The sequence below is a fragment of the Boleophthalmus pectinirostris genome, unplaced genomic scaffold (assembly GCF_026225935.1).
Source record: "Boleophthalmus pectinirostris isolate CB_2022bp ecotype Guang Dong unplaced genomic scaffold, ASM2622593v1 HiC_scaffold_13, whole genome shotgun sequence".
NCBI classification, from domain to species: Eukaryota; Metazoa; Chordata; class Actinopteri; order Gobiiformes; family Gobiidae; genus Boleophthalmus; species Boleophthalmus pectinirostris.
The window spans coordinates 17,786,857-17,800,452 of NW_026571036.1; the positions used below are offsets into that span (position 1 = coordinate 17,786,857).

At 38.7% G+C, this 13,596-nt stretch overlaps 1 protein-coding gene across 2 annotated transcripts in view; it reads left to right on the forward strand.

Moving 5' to 3' along the window:
* Positions 1-11,229, forward strand: part of sash1a (SAM and SH3 domain containing 1a) — a 262,733-nt gene extending 251,504 nt beyond the window's left edge. For both annotated transcript variants that reach the window (XM_020918832.2, XM_020918908.2), the window contains exons 16-20: positions 2,501-2,651; positions 3,228-3,356; positions 5,304-6,268; positions 8,070-8,201; positions 8,670-11,229. In XM_020918832.2, coding sequence (XP_020774491.1) covers positions 2,501-2,651; positions 3,228-3,356; positions 5,304-6,268; positions 8,070-8,201; positions 8,670-8,924 — 1,632 coding nt within the window. In that variant the 3' untranslated portion in view covers positions 8,925-11,229. The remainder of the gene's footprint in view (positions 1-2,500; positions 2,652-3,227; positions 3,357-5,303; positions 6,269-8,069; positions 8,202-8,669) is intronic.
* Positions 11,230-13,596: the final 2,367 nt, after the last annotated feature.

Genomic DNA, 13,596 nt, shown 5'->3' on the forward strand with positions numbered 1-13,596 from the left:
TGGGTGGGTATTCTGTATTCTGTTGTCAATATCAACAAAGGGCCTTAGATAGAACTTTGAAAAAGCCTGGAGGTACATTAGTCTCTTGAAAAGATGTACACTTACAGACAGTGATAAAGTACTATGTAAAGTGATGGTGATTATGGGGTGTGCTACATAAATCGTTTGAAGTGACATTTGTGTACAAACACTAACACCCACTTTCTTCACAGACAAATCTCTCTTATCTTTAATTATGAACCCACACAGTAGTAGAGCTCAGAGCGTCTCCTCCCACTGCCCCGCAGACAGGAGCAGCTCTCCTCAGACAGACCCAGACACACACGGATTAAAGAGTGTACACTGTGTCATTATTCATACTGAGGGGTTCACAAAAATCATAGATCTCCCCTACTGGCTGTCTATTACTGCAGTGGACACAAGCTTAGTATCATGTTGAAACAATATTTTTCAGGAATCTTTTAAGATAAGATCAAAATTGAAGATAAGATGGCCTTAATTAAATCTTTTCCTCTTAATGTGTATTGTAGCCACTTGTGTAAAAGCAGTCGTATGAAGTAATTTATTTAAGATTATTCATTTCATTAAACATTTTATTAAACATGTCATATATGTTTATTTTTGATACAGATTTGAAAATTATTATTCTGTCATATAAAAATTAGAAATATTTCAACTGTAGAAAACAGTTTGAACCAAGATTTTGGATAAGTTGTAGTAATAGTGTAATAGTAGTCTAGGTTGACGTTCCTATTTACCTGGGACAGTCCTAGTTTTGAGCCCTGTGTCCCCTGTCCCTGCAGATTTGTCCAAAACCAGTGATTTGTCCCAGTTTTATACAAAAATGCCCTGCAGTATCAGTAACGAGAGGCATAAATTGTCATTTGTTTGGGTAAAATACAGAAAAACTGCTTAAAAATGACCAAAACACAAAGAAAATGTGACTATATTGACTCACAAGTTCGTCAGGAATGGTCTCTGCAGAACAATTTTCCTTAATTACTCACATGTTTCACAATTTTATTATTACAAACCACCAAAAAAGTCATCCCAGTTTTTTATTTTGAAAATTTGGTCGCCCTGTTGTAGTCATACAGATATTTTTCACACACTCCTACATTTTGAGTATTTATATTCTTCAGAAGATATTAGTGTCAAGCATGAATCTTTAGATCGTGCTTTGTTAGACTGCACATAAGTGTTCTTTCACAGGCAATGATAGGTATGGCTTCCAGATCTGCGTATGTATAATTCATAAAAGTTACAACTTTCACACAACTGTACTTGGTTTCTCTTCCACCATCAAACACGTCAACACATGCTTCCTTGTTGTTGTAGCTTCTCCTGCATTTTTGATAGCTGTTGAGTCCCTGTTTGGTTCATTGTGACCTTGTATATCTTCAGAAATAACCTCAAACAGAGCAGGCAGTGAGAGTAGAGCCAGATGAGAGCTTCTGCTGTGCTCGTTGGTGGTCCTTTTGTTTAGTCCTCCGTCAGTCGGCAGAAATAGCAGAAAAAAACACGGCGCGTTCTCCTCAGAGCATCTCCCATTGTAATTGATGGTCTCTCTGGTGACACACAGTCTACAACAGGCAAACAAGCCCAGCCACCAGCATTGGACGGTGATGTCAACTGATTTTACAAAAGGGCGTTTCTTGTCCCTTGTTTCTCGATAGTGTAGTGGTTAGAGACTGGCTTTGGTGTGGTGTCCGGGTAACTTTGATGTACTCGTCTCCACCTACGAAGCTGCTAGTCCCACTTAAGTTTGGCGGAGTGCACCCTTTTGGCTACAGCGTTTGCGTTGGGTTGCGAGCTTACTAACATTTACTTAATATGCTGTCTAGAGCTTTACCCATGTGTTTACTGTTACTTAACATGATTACATGGCTGGTTGGAATTGCAGTAACTGTTTAGATCTTGGTTCACCAGTGAGTTAAAAATAAAACTGGTGTCTAGGAAATGACTTACAGATGACAACTCGGGGTAGGCTCTATTGTTACTACTGTGCCTATGTAGCCACTGGCACTATTCACTATCACAAGTGGCTTTTCAGTTATTGTCTGCTATTGTTTCCTTTACCTTTGCATAAAACAAACTAAAATACATTGCTAATTTTCTTTCACATACAAAATCAAGTTATTACAGCTTTCATTTCTTTGAGATTTGCGGTTTTGGACTATTGTCAGCTGCAAAAGCAAAACCACACACAGAAGTAGCCAGAGAGTCATCAGCCAGTTTACTTTTTGTTACTTAGTAAATGTAGATGAAATTATTGTGTCAGGAAGGGCATCTTACATCAAATCTTTGCCAAATCAAAGCAAGTACCATCACAGAGATTGCCACATTAAAGTTATTAAGGTCCTACATTACACAACATTGACTCTTATGAGCTTTAACGCCATGTTAAAACATACCTAGACTTGTGTTTTGTTTGTTTATATATTAAGCAGACATTGTAATTTGTTTCTATAATTAATCAGAATTCTTTTTTGTGTGACAGGAGCACATGCCCACTTTCCTGTTTAATGGTTATGAAGATCTGGACACGTTTAAACTGTTGGAGGAGGAGGATCTGGACGAGCTGAACATCAGAGACCCTCAGCACAGAGCGGTGCTGCTGACTGCTGTAGAGCTGCTGCAGGAGTATGACAGTGAGTGCTCCGTTACACCAGACACTACAGATACTGTTAGAGGGACGGACTCCGCAAACTTGAATTCATAAAAACTTTTAACTTTTTTATCAATTGTAACGCACAGAGGGACAACAGATTTGTCTTGCATAATTTCTCTTCCTCTTATAATAACAGGAAGCTCACTAAATCTCTAAATGCAGCTACTTTTATTCAAAGAGCTACAATGTGCAAGATACAAAGAAACAAATCCGCTTTTTGTTCATCTGTACAGCGCAGGTGACGTCACGTGCAGAAGCCAGGCAGAAAGTTTTGGCCCGAGTTCCCAAGTTGTTTTTCCGGCTTGTGCGGGCAATCAGTCTTGTTATCACATCATATTGTGTGTGTGATTACCAAGAATAAATAATAGAATTCTAGGTAGCTTATGTTTGAACTGATTCTGACATTCTCACTCTCCAAAAATGTACTCGCATGATCCTTTGAATTGTAGCACTCACATGTGGAAACCAAAAACTCCTGCTCTGAAGTCAAAGCAGGTTATCAAGCTGTAAAATAAATAAACTGGAATCAAATGTGCTGTGTGTTTTGTGCTTGCAGGCAGCAGTGATCCGGAGCGCGGGGGGCTGTGTGGTTCCCAGGAAAAGCTGCTGTCGGAGGGCTGTGGTCTGGTGGGAGACTCCCCTCGGGACTCTGGCTGCTACGAGAGCAATGAGAACCTGGAGAATGGTAATGACAGCTACAGTTAGACTAGCTGTTAGCACACCCTGGACTAGTGCCATGTAGCCTGCCATAGCTGCCCCAAGTGACTCTGACCTCATCCCAGCCCATCGCTATGCTTCTGCTTTCTAACATACCGCTTCTTTGGACCTGCCAATCAAACACTCATCGTTTCTGAGCTTCCTATACTTTTTACTGTTTGTTTTTTCCATACTTTCTTCACTTCTTTTCATTCTTTAGGCATTCTGTGTCACAAGTGCCAAAGTCCACTTGTAAGTGTGAGCCAGCCTGCCCCCAGACCCCTGAACCTTGCCCAACTCAAAATGATGGGAGCCTGTGCAAACAGGAGCAGACCTTTGCAAAGAACTGTTCTGGTGAGAGCAAGGTCATTGCCCAGTCATGGACTCAATTTCCCAGCTGCCTCAGTGCTCGATGCCCAAGGCGGTTATGTGGAAGATGAATATAGTTTAAGAGAATACTTCTGTTAAGTGTCTTCACTTAATGCAGTAGCATGTTGCTAAATTGTCTTTATTGCAGTGGTAGTTCTAGTTTACTGCTGACAGTTTACTGCTCTTCACTTCCACTGTTACCATTTCAATGTTGCTCAAGCATTCATTCAGTATGTGCCTAAAACAAATGGATGAAAATAGTTTTAATTTTGGTGTATAAGAAAAAAGTTATTTTAGAAATTTGTGTTTTATTTTTGAGTTTTATGTCCCTTATCTTGCAAATGACTGTATTCACTCTAATGAACAGTTAAAAAGCGTATGAATCACAGCTCAATAAGCTTGTCTATCTGTCTGTGTTGGCACCAGTGTCTGTGTTCTTCTGGTTCAGATGTTCAGTAAGCGTGCAATCTGCCACTTTAGAGATTACCACTGTAGACAAATCCTCTCCTTTAAATAAAGGACTTTCTGGTACATCATGGTTTCATTTTTTTATGTTCCGCCTCCTCTCTGCCTCCTCTTCCTCCCATGCCTCTAAGCACTGATCACCTATTAGCTACATAACATTAGTGTTAGTGCTCTGCGTTCTCGGGTACTTTTAGGTTTGTACACTGGGTACATATACAGACTGTGGAGGATGTGACTGACATGTCTTTATGCTTACATAAAAACAACTCTTAACTCTTATACATCTGTACTTGTACATGTATTTAACCAGACAAACTGCGATAATCATTTTTAATTGAACTAGTCATAACTAAATAGTACAGGTATTTTCACCTCCATGCAAAATTCAATGAAAAATGGCTCCAGGCAGTCACAATGCCCATTGAAAGTAAATGATAATATATTGTTGAATGTTCAGTTAATAGTACAAACTAACAGTCTTCTCAGGATGTCTTTCTAAAACATTTTGTCTTACTGTATAGCTTACTTCTGCTATTCTTGCTCATGTAGATGTTTAGACTTTCTTAGTTCTAATCATTTCTTAACACAGCCTTTGACATCTCATGGCATCCATGTCTTCTTTTCCTTCCTTCGTTCACTGTTTAAAATGAGTCTCACATTTCACCCATCCATTCTCTATAAACTGTGACGAGTCATGGTAAGTTTCTTTATTTTGCCTTTGTTTTCATAATTTTATTTATTTGTAAATGTTGCCATATCAGCTCTTTGTTGATTTACTGTCCCCTCAAGAAATATTAACACCCCATAAATGCTTTGATGTTTTACCATTTAATTTTATACTCAAAATATTTTCAGAAATGCACTTTTTGACAGTGTCTTGTATTGCCACCTTTAGCCAACATAACATTTCTTAAGGGCACAGTAGTGAGGTTTGTGCTACTTCCTTTTACTAAATGTCATTCTTGTAACTTCCTCAGTGCACATTAAAACCCTAATTGTGGGAACTGGGGAAAAGAGTAATAGTTATATTGGTTAAATTAGAGAAGTGAATCATATAGTAAATGTTGTTTCATCTCAACATTTTTACTGTTTTATTTTGCAGGTAAAAGCAGAAAAACCTCCCATTCTAGTCGCTCCTCTGGGGGTCTGCAGTCTCCAGACTACCCCACCCTTCCTATGACCATCTCCAATGAGGCTCTGCAGCAAAACGGCAACCACCAACGCACAAAATTCCCTAAAAACCTCTTTTCCAAGCAGTCTCTGAAGGGATTCAACCTCCTCGGACTGCGCAGGTCCCAAAGACGCTCCCCCATCCCGTCTAGTCGCAGCTGTGAAGACTTGGATGGACATTCTCAGCACCAGGGTCCATGGAAGAGGTCCCATTCACTAGGGGATATCCGGTTTGAGCAATCTAGCGCAGAGTTCAGAGCAACATTGGAGAAAGCTAGATTAAACAGCCCCAAAAAGCAAAACAGAACTCCTCTAAGTCCGAAATCGAGACCGCCAGTGCCCTCCCAGCTTACACTTAGACCCTCTTGTTCTACCCCAAATTCACCAACTGTCCCTGAACTCCTGTCTAGCCCCCCGACGAGCCCACCTGAATCCACCGGTGAAAAGATAATTCCGAAAACGCATCCCAAAAAGCCCCCAGTGCCCCCGCCCGTTCCGGCTAAGAAGTCCCGTGAGCGCCTCACCAACGGTCTGCGCCACGCTCCCCTCTCCCTCCCCTCCTCGCCCTCCCCCACCCACTCACTCAATAGGTCCCATCCGAGCAGTCCGGTGATACGAAGCACCAACAGCAGCCCAGGACCCCCGCCTCCCCCTCTCCCGGCGAAGACCCCCTCAAACAGCACTCCGGCTAGCCCGTGCTACTCCTCGTCCGCCTCCTCGGTGGGGGAGGAATCGGGCAACACGGTGACCCCTCCCTGGCTGTCGGACCTGGGGGGAAAGGTGGCGGTGTCCAGGAAAGTGTCCCATTCCAAGATGAGTCCCGATCTGCTGACCATCCTGGAGCAGCGGCTGGAGGTGGAGGGCATTGATCTGACGGAGGAGCCCTATTCAGATAAGGTAAGATGATACAATATAAAATAAAGACGGCATGTATGAACTAGTTTACATTCTAATATTTGAGCATAGTTATAGTTGTAGGCAAGTATTTGGCATCATTACAGTAACTGATGTTGTGTACTATGCATGCAGTTTGATTATATAAAACACAGTGCAAAGCTTTAGGCAACATACTTTTTCCTATTTTGGAGGCCATTTTGAGGACTTTTGACCTGTTGAAGAGGTAGAGATGTTGTCTGTTTATTGCTATGGCAGCCCCCTAATTTTACCTCATCTGATGGATAGTAATTCCCTGATATCTTAATTGCTTTGGGAATATCTTTTAAGTGGGAATGGTTAGGTTTGTATTGTTAAGTACTGTGGGGAAATTAAGACAATGTATACAGAAAGTACCATTGGACATTTTTGAAATAATTACTCTCATTGACTGTGGTTAATTTGTTTATCCATTTTCAGAGTAAACATCGACATTACTCCTTTGAAACAATCAACAGCATAGCTTTTTTGATGAAAACAACCAAGCATAACCTAGCATAAAAACATATGAGCTCACTTTCCCCAAGCTTATAATGATTCCCATGAGGCTGTCAATGTAATGGCTTTATAAGTTTACTTGGCACGGCACTGAAAACACATAAACTCTGCATTAGTCCATGTGTCATCCAGCCCAGTCAGCGGGAATGAGCACTTGTTGCATTCAGATCCTCCATAGTAGTGAGTGTATATATATACATATATGAGTGGTGCTGACACATGTACATGCAGAGCGAGTATTAAATATAGATGTGTGAGGGAGTGCATAAATAAAGAGCCTGAGTGGTGGGGGACGACTGTGTGCTGGCTCTATGATGTGGTGAAGTCTGTTAAGTTTATGGTCTGGATCTCAGACTGTGTTGTAACTCTTACCCCGGAGTGGGCCCCATCAGAGCTGTACATCCCCCAACACTGGCAACAAAACAAGGTCCAAACAGGCTCCCAGCGATGAGGTGTCAGACCAGATTATAGGTCCTAAAGGGCTTATTAGAAAAGAGTGGAAGGAAAGAAAACACCTAGGGCATTGTCTAGGCTCATTTGTTTTGTCTATTAATATGGAATGCTAAAATAATAATAATATTAATTTCATAATTGATAAAGTGTGTAACTGCCATATTATTCTATAATCACAGCCAATATGGCAATATGGCCATTTCTAATCTTTCTTAAAATAAACTCCTGTGTTGTGTTGCAAAAGGGGATTACATAGATTAGTGGTTGTTTTCATCAATTTTAAGTTTAGAAATTGCCTCATCAAATTGTCTGCTTTGTGTGTTGTCATTATATTGTTGAACATATGGCCTCCCTAACAAACACAAAATGAATAACCTTTGAAGATGTTTTAGTAGAGGTCTAGTGTTTATGCATATTATTAATAGATTACTTTAGCTTTATTTTATTTATTTATTTAATGAGACAGGGATAGTGCACAATTTACATTAACCTTAACAGGAGAGATGCACTGTGCCAAGTTGTAGCACCAGTGCTATTTTCCACCTGTAGTCCCTGGGCAGATTCATTGATTGATTGTATTTTAATTGTCCTTAGCTATCAGTTGTTCTTCCTGAAGACCTGTGTAGCATGTTTTGGGTTGGGTCTTTCTGTGTACGTTAGTGGCCAAAGTTAACATGTATATACAGGTTAAATTTGTCACAGATATAATTGCCATTGAATTGCGTGTTTACCTGTTGCAATGTTGCATAATCATAACCTTTTATGAGAAACTCTAGTAATCTGTGGTCTTCCTCTCCATTGTTGTTCTCTTTAGCACGGGCGCTTTGGCATTCCTCAGCTGTTGGTGCAGCGTTACTCTGAGGAGGTGGAGCAGCCTCTGAAGGACGTGGCCTCTTCGCTGGACCAGCTCCGGGTCAGAGAGCTGCGTAAACAGCACCGCATGGCTGTAAGCTAACTGCCTCTGTCTCTCTACACTGTACAGACTGAACAAACATAGAGTCACTGCATGGAAGACACCTGTTTTTAAGACATTAAGAACTTACAAAATAGTCTGAGTTCTTCATAATTTATAACAGGCAACTTTTTTAAAAGATTAAATAGATGGAAAATGATACATGCCTGTAAATAAAACAATATCATGGTTGAGTGTACACATAATTCCCATAGTAAAAATATTTTTTATAGTAACTGATGTAATATTTTGTTCTTACATTTAACAAACCCACACTACAAAACTATAAAATAAAACATTATGTCCTTGGGCACTTCACCTGCCTTTCCTATGTATGTGTGTGCTGTGTTTGTGTGAGTGATTGTTGGTGGTCAGAAAGGCTGCAATTCAGACATCACAAAACCTAATTATTACTCATGAATATTATTATGTTGCATTATTAAATTGCGTATTACTCCTTAGATCCCATCTGGAGGTCAGACGGAGATCTCCAGGAAGCTCTTCCCCGTGGGTCACATCACCACCGTCTCTGATTGGCTGGTGTCCATCGGCCTGCCCATGTACGCTGCCCCGTTGGCTGCTGCAGGCATCGTCACTTTGCCCCAGGTCACCTCACTGACGGAGAGCAGCGTTTGGGAGGCAGGGATACGAGACGAGAGGCACGTCCGCAGACTAGTGCACGAGTCCCGCCTGGTCAGCCCAAACGGAGGGTCCTAACCACTCTGGACTGTCCCTTATGTGGTATAGTAACATGTAAAGGACTCGAAAGGTCAGTATTTTAACATGGACAGTGAGACATCCATTACTGCCCTTCACTTTTCAAATGTTTACGGACAACTTAACAGATGCCTTTTCAACTAAAGAAAGTCTTATAGATTAGACTTGGATCTGCCTTTGAGGAAGAAAGCACACTGTTTTCTAGTGTTTTTTGTAATGCAGAGAGACATTTTATTTCCTGCATATTTCATAAGTGCTTGCGGCATGGCACCATAATCTTTGAGTCTCTTAACGGATGTAGCTCGGCCAAAGGAATTTGATTTAATGGGCTTCTTAATAGATTCTCAGTATCTGGACTTCACATCAACTCACCATTGAAGAATACATCACTGCTTTTTGGAGATTGGAAATATGGCTTATCTTGTATCATGCTTCTGTATTATAACACAATTTAAATGAGTGTGTTTTGGTTTTCTTTTTGCCTTTTTAACGTTGCCGCCTTGTTTTGATGCCAGTCATTTTTAAGCTAAAACAACTTACACTTTTGTATTCTCGTATATATACATGCTTTGTTCACTTGTTACATCAAAAATCTTAAATTTGACAGCATAAACTTCACACTATCAAGACATTCCCTGTAAATGCCTTATTTTAATCAAAGTGTTACAAAACAGAAAAAATATTTGGCCAGGCAGTACATTACAAGGACTTTCCTAAGGCACAGCTGACATCTGCACAGGAATGCGTTAACAGTCTTATTTAGGCAGGCTAATAGACTTGTTAACATATTATTGTATTACTTTTTGAATTGAATAAATTGAACTTTTGAATGATAGAAACGGTGCCATATCAGGTGACTTGCAACATTTGGTGCACTCACCAATTAATCAGGGAGACAAGATGGGCCATTACACCTATAGTCATTACTCAAAAGCTCATTTTATAAATTGAGTTTGCAAACATTCCTTATCTTCAAAAAACAGAAATATAGTGCTGTGCAAAGGGTTATAGAAGAATTTATTGAGTACTTTAATTTTCAGTTTTGTCAGGACTGGAAAGGTTTGGACCAAGGACAACATTCGATTTTGAGATATGTGAGTTTTAATACAATTTTGAGACTACATCGCTACCACAAACAGAATTATAATGTGTAGGTTTTTGCATTTAAAAATATTGCTTAAAGGGCCCATATTACGCTATTTTCTGATCTATGTTTTAATGTTTCCTCATCAAAAACATACCTGGAGCTGTGTTTTGTTTTATTCGCAATGTTTAATACACAAACCCTGCATATTTTGGCTGTGTTTTTCCCTCAAACTGAAAACACTGTTCTACCTTATTGTAATACAGGAAGTGCTTCACTATGTTTTTTAAACTCCATACACCTCCACTGGAATCATTTGGGAAATTTCGGCCTTGGAATTGCCAATCTCTACTGAACAAAGGAACAAACTTAGTTGTTGAAAACCAGATGTAGACAGACTAAAACACAACACACAACTCCGAGTATGTGTTTGAGAAGGTAAGAACATTATAACATGGCTTAAAGCTCACAAGAGTCAATTTTGTGTAATATAGGACCTTTTTTTTTTCTTTTGCACAGTACTTTATATTCCTCTATGAAAACTTAGTGTTGTTTTTGCTACATTTCAATACGTTTTGCAGTGGGCACTTAGATAGACGATGGATGCCTTTATCTCCGCTTCAATCAAAATGGTGCTCTGTGAGAGAAAGAGTTGAGGGGCCAGGTTTTACAAAATGTGTGTTTAGTAACTGAGATACTGACACTGTAAATGCACTTTAGAAGGTAATCCTAGCTGTTTTTCTTTTCATGAATTTGACTATATTTGGCCCTATGTCATCATCAGGTTATGTAAAATGGGTTATGCTGGGTATTTTAGTATTACCTTCCCAACAGTGAATTTGGTAAGCATTCACACAACCTTATCCATTTCAGTTACTTCAGTCTTAATTACATATATGAAATGCTCGTTGCACATTCTATATATGTAATTGATATTTAAATAACTTATTTTGTGTTTTTGCTTTTTTGTTTTTCATATTGACTGTAATTAGCTGTACTATATGAATAGCAATACCTTTCTGCATAATGCATATTGCTTTAGCCAGTAAGGAACTCTACACTATGTATTGTAAAATATATGTACAAATGAGTATTTTATTTGGTTTTTCATCTACCTAATGATTGTCCATACAGATTTGCTTGTGTATTGAAAACCAACAAAAATGTCATGTCCATAACTATTTGTCATTCTAAAATATAATAAAATGTTTCTTGCCATAAGGTGTTTGTTTCTATATCAAGACAAAATGAGACAAATAGTCAATTGTGAAATGTAATCAAGTAAAAGTAGTAAAATACTATGCTGTTGGTATCTGTTTCTGTTGGTATCAGCTATCTGTTGAGTAAATGTTGACAAAATTTTGAGTAAACTACATTTGAGAGTAGGTATCTGTACTTTCTGCTCCTACAATTTTTAACTGGACTGAAAAGTAAAAGTATTCTTTTATTGTTGTCTTAAGATCTGCTGAAAAGCTTGAAGGATTTATTTTTAACATGTTCCTAGTTTGAGCAAACAAAAGTAAACAAATAAAACAAGAAAAATAGATTCAGTTGTTTCTGTTGAACAAAATTCAGCATGATTCTTTATCAAAATCACTATATTTGAAGCTTTACAAGACCTCTGTGTGAAATACATTTACTTTTTACAGTTTAAGTACATTTTTAAACAGGTACTTTAATATCTTAGATTTTGTCATGTGATACTTTTACTTGAGTATTTTTTTTTTTTTGCTCCGGTATCTGTACTTTTACTTTTAGGTTACTACTAGTACTTCTTCCTCCACTAAAAGGAGCGGATAAAAACTTTGCTGCAGACAACTTCCAATTACCCAGGGCCACTTTACACCGTTATACTTGTTATATACTGGTGGCATTTTAAAGGTATCCAATAAATGTCACTTAGGCCAGAGAGTTGTCTTTTAATACCTTAACTTAGGAGCTAAACATTTAATGAGTGATATAAATATGAGTGTAAAGTTTGCAGTTTTATTTGGTAGCAAGATAGTTTCAATAAATGGCGGTAGTGAATATCAGACAGCTGAATCACTGTGGTCACATGAATCCTTGTTGCAAATTATTAGATGAAATGACCTCTCTTGCTGTGACTGATTGATTTTCTGTACTCTTTGGGGCTAAAATGTGAAGCAAAGCATTCCTAAATTCCAGTTATGACAAGAGGAATACTACGCACAATTAACTTCTTCAATATGGGATCTCTCCTGCTGGGACCTGCCATGTTGTACAGGGCATGAAATCTTGTATTCATACACTATAACAGCTGTTTTATATTCAGTGAGAGGGAGAATAAAAAAAAAAAAATTGCATAACATTTGGGATAAGAAGGTTTAGTATATTTCATATACAGAAGGGAGTAGTACTGAGTTACATTTACTCAGTTACTTGAAGGTGTAATTTTAAGCAGAGGCGGTGCTGCCATTAGGCAAAAGTAGGTGGCTGCCTAGGGCCCCCTAACCTGGAGGGGCCCCCAACCAATTGCCTTCAGTGCCACTAATGACCGAGGCCTCAGAGCAATTTGATTTTCTCTCAATATGACATTAAATGAGAGTAGTTTACTTTTAAACAATAATCATAATCGTAGCTAAAGGATGTAAACAAAATATAATTGCACTAGTAAAAAAATAAAACTAAGACAAGTTTCCAATCCACCATAATTCAAATAAATAGAGATGTGCATGTCTCAACAACAAAGAGGAAAAATAGACAATAAATTAAAAAACAAAACAAAACAAATAAACAATAAACAGTACATTAAAGTGAGGGCCCCAAATTCAAATTCACCTAGGGCCCCCAAATTGCTATCTCCACCACTGATATTTTTGGGTAGTTTTGTGGCACCTTATTTTTACTTCCACATGAGTAAAATCTTATTTAAAGTAAGAATAATTTTACAACAATATTCTTACCTCTGAGAGTAAATCTACAGTCACAAAAGCCTTTTTTGTGTGTGTGTGTGTAAATTTTGTGTCTACTCTTTGTAATGACCAGCATCTGCTTATATGTAATGGTTTATCTTTTTCATTATAGTAACGTGTAAGTCATATTTCAGTTGCCTTTTACGTACACTGTTAGTCAAGTACTCTCCGGTAGCACGTAGTTTCACCAAATACTTTTTACTCTTACTTCAATAACTATTTGGGTCCCTACTTTTTACTTTAGCCTGTATAATAATATGATTACAAATTTTGTCCACTCTACCTACCTCTGTTTAAGAACTTATCCTTCAGATCTTACCTCAAAGTTGGGACCTTAGTGACCTTTCTTAACAAAACGACTTCCAAGTGAAAGTTAAATAGTTTGGATAGGTTGTTTAGAGGTCCACCTGGTCCCTCCCAGACATGTGCCTGTGGATGAGTGAATGAGGAGGAAGGGCTCTGAGCTGTGATTGATGTGTGCTTAGTGTTACCTCTGGCCTTAGGGGAAAGAGAAAGTTTACAGCAAGTAAAAGATGTCAAGTACTGATGCTCTGTCTGCCGCAGCAAAAGTTGATTAAATTAAATGCCAACTTCTTCGCACCATAATCAATATATGCTTCACTGGGAGTCCCACATTGAAATTCTGATTCGCCTT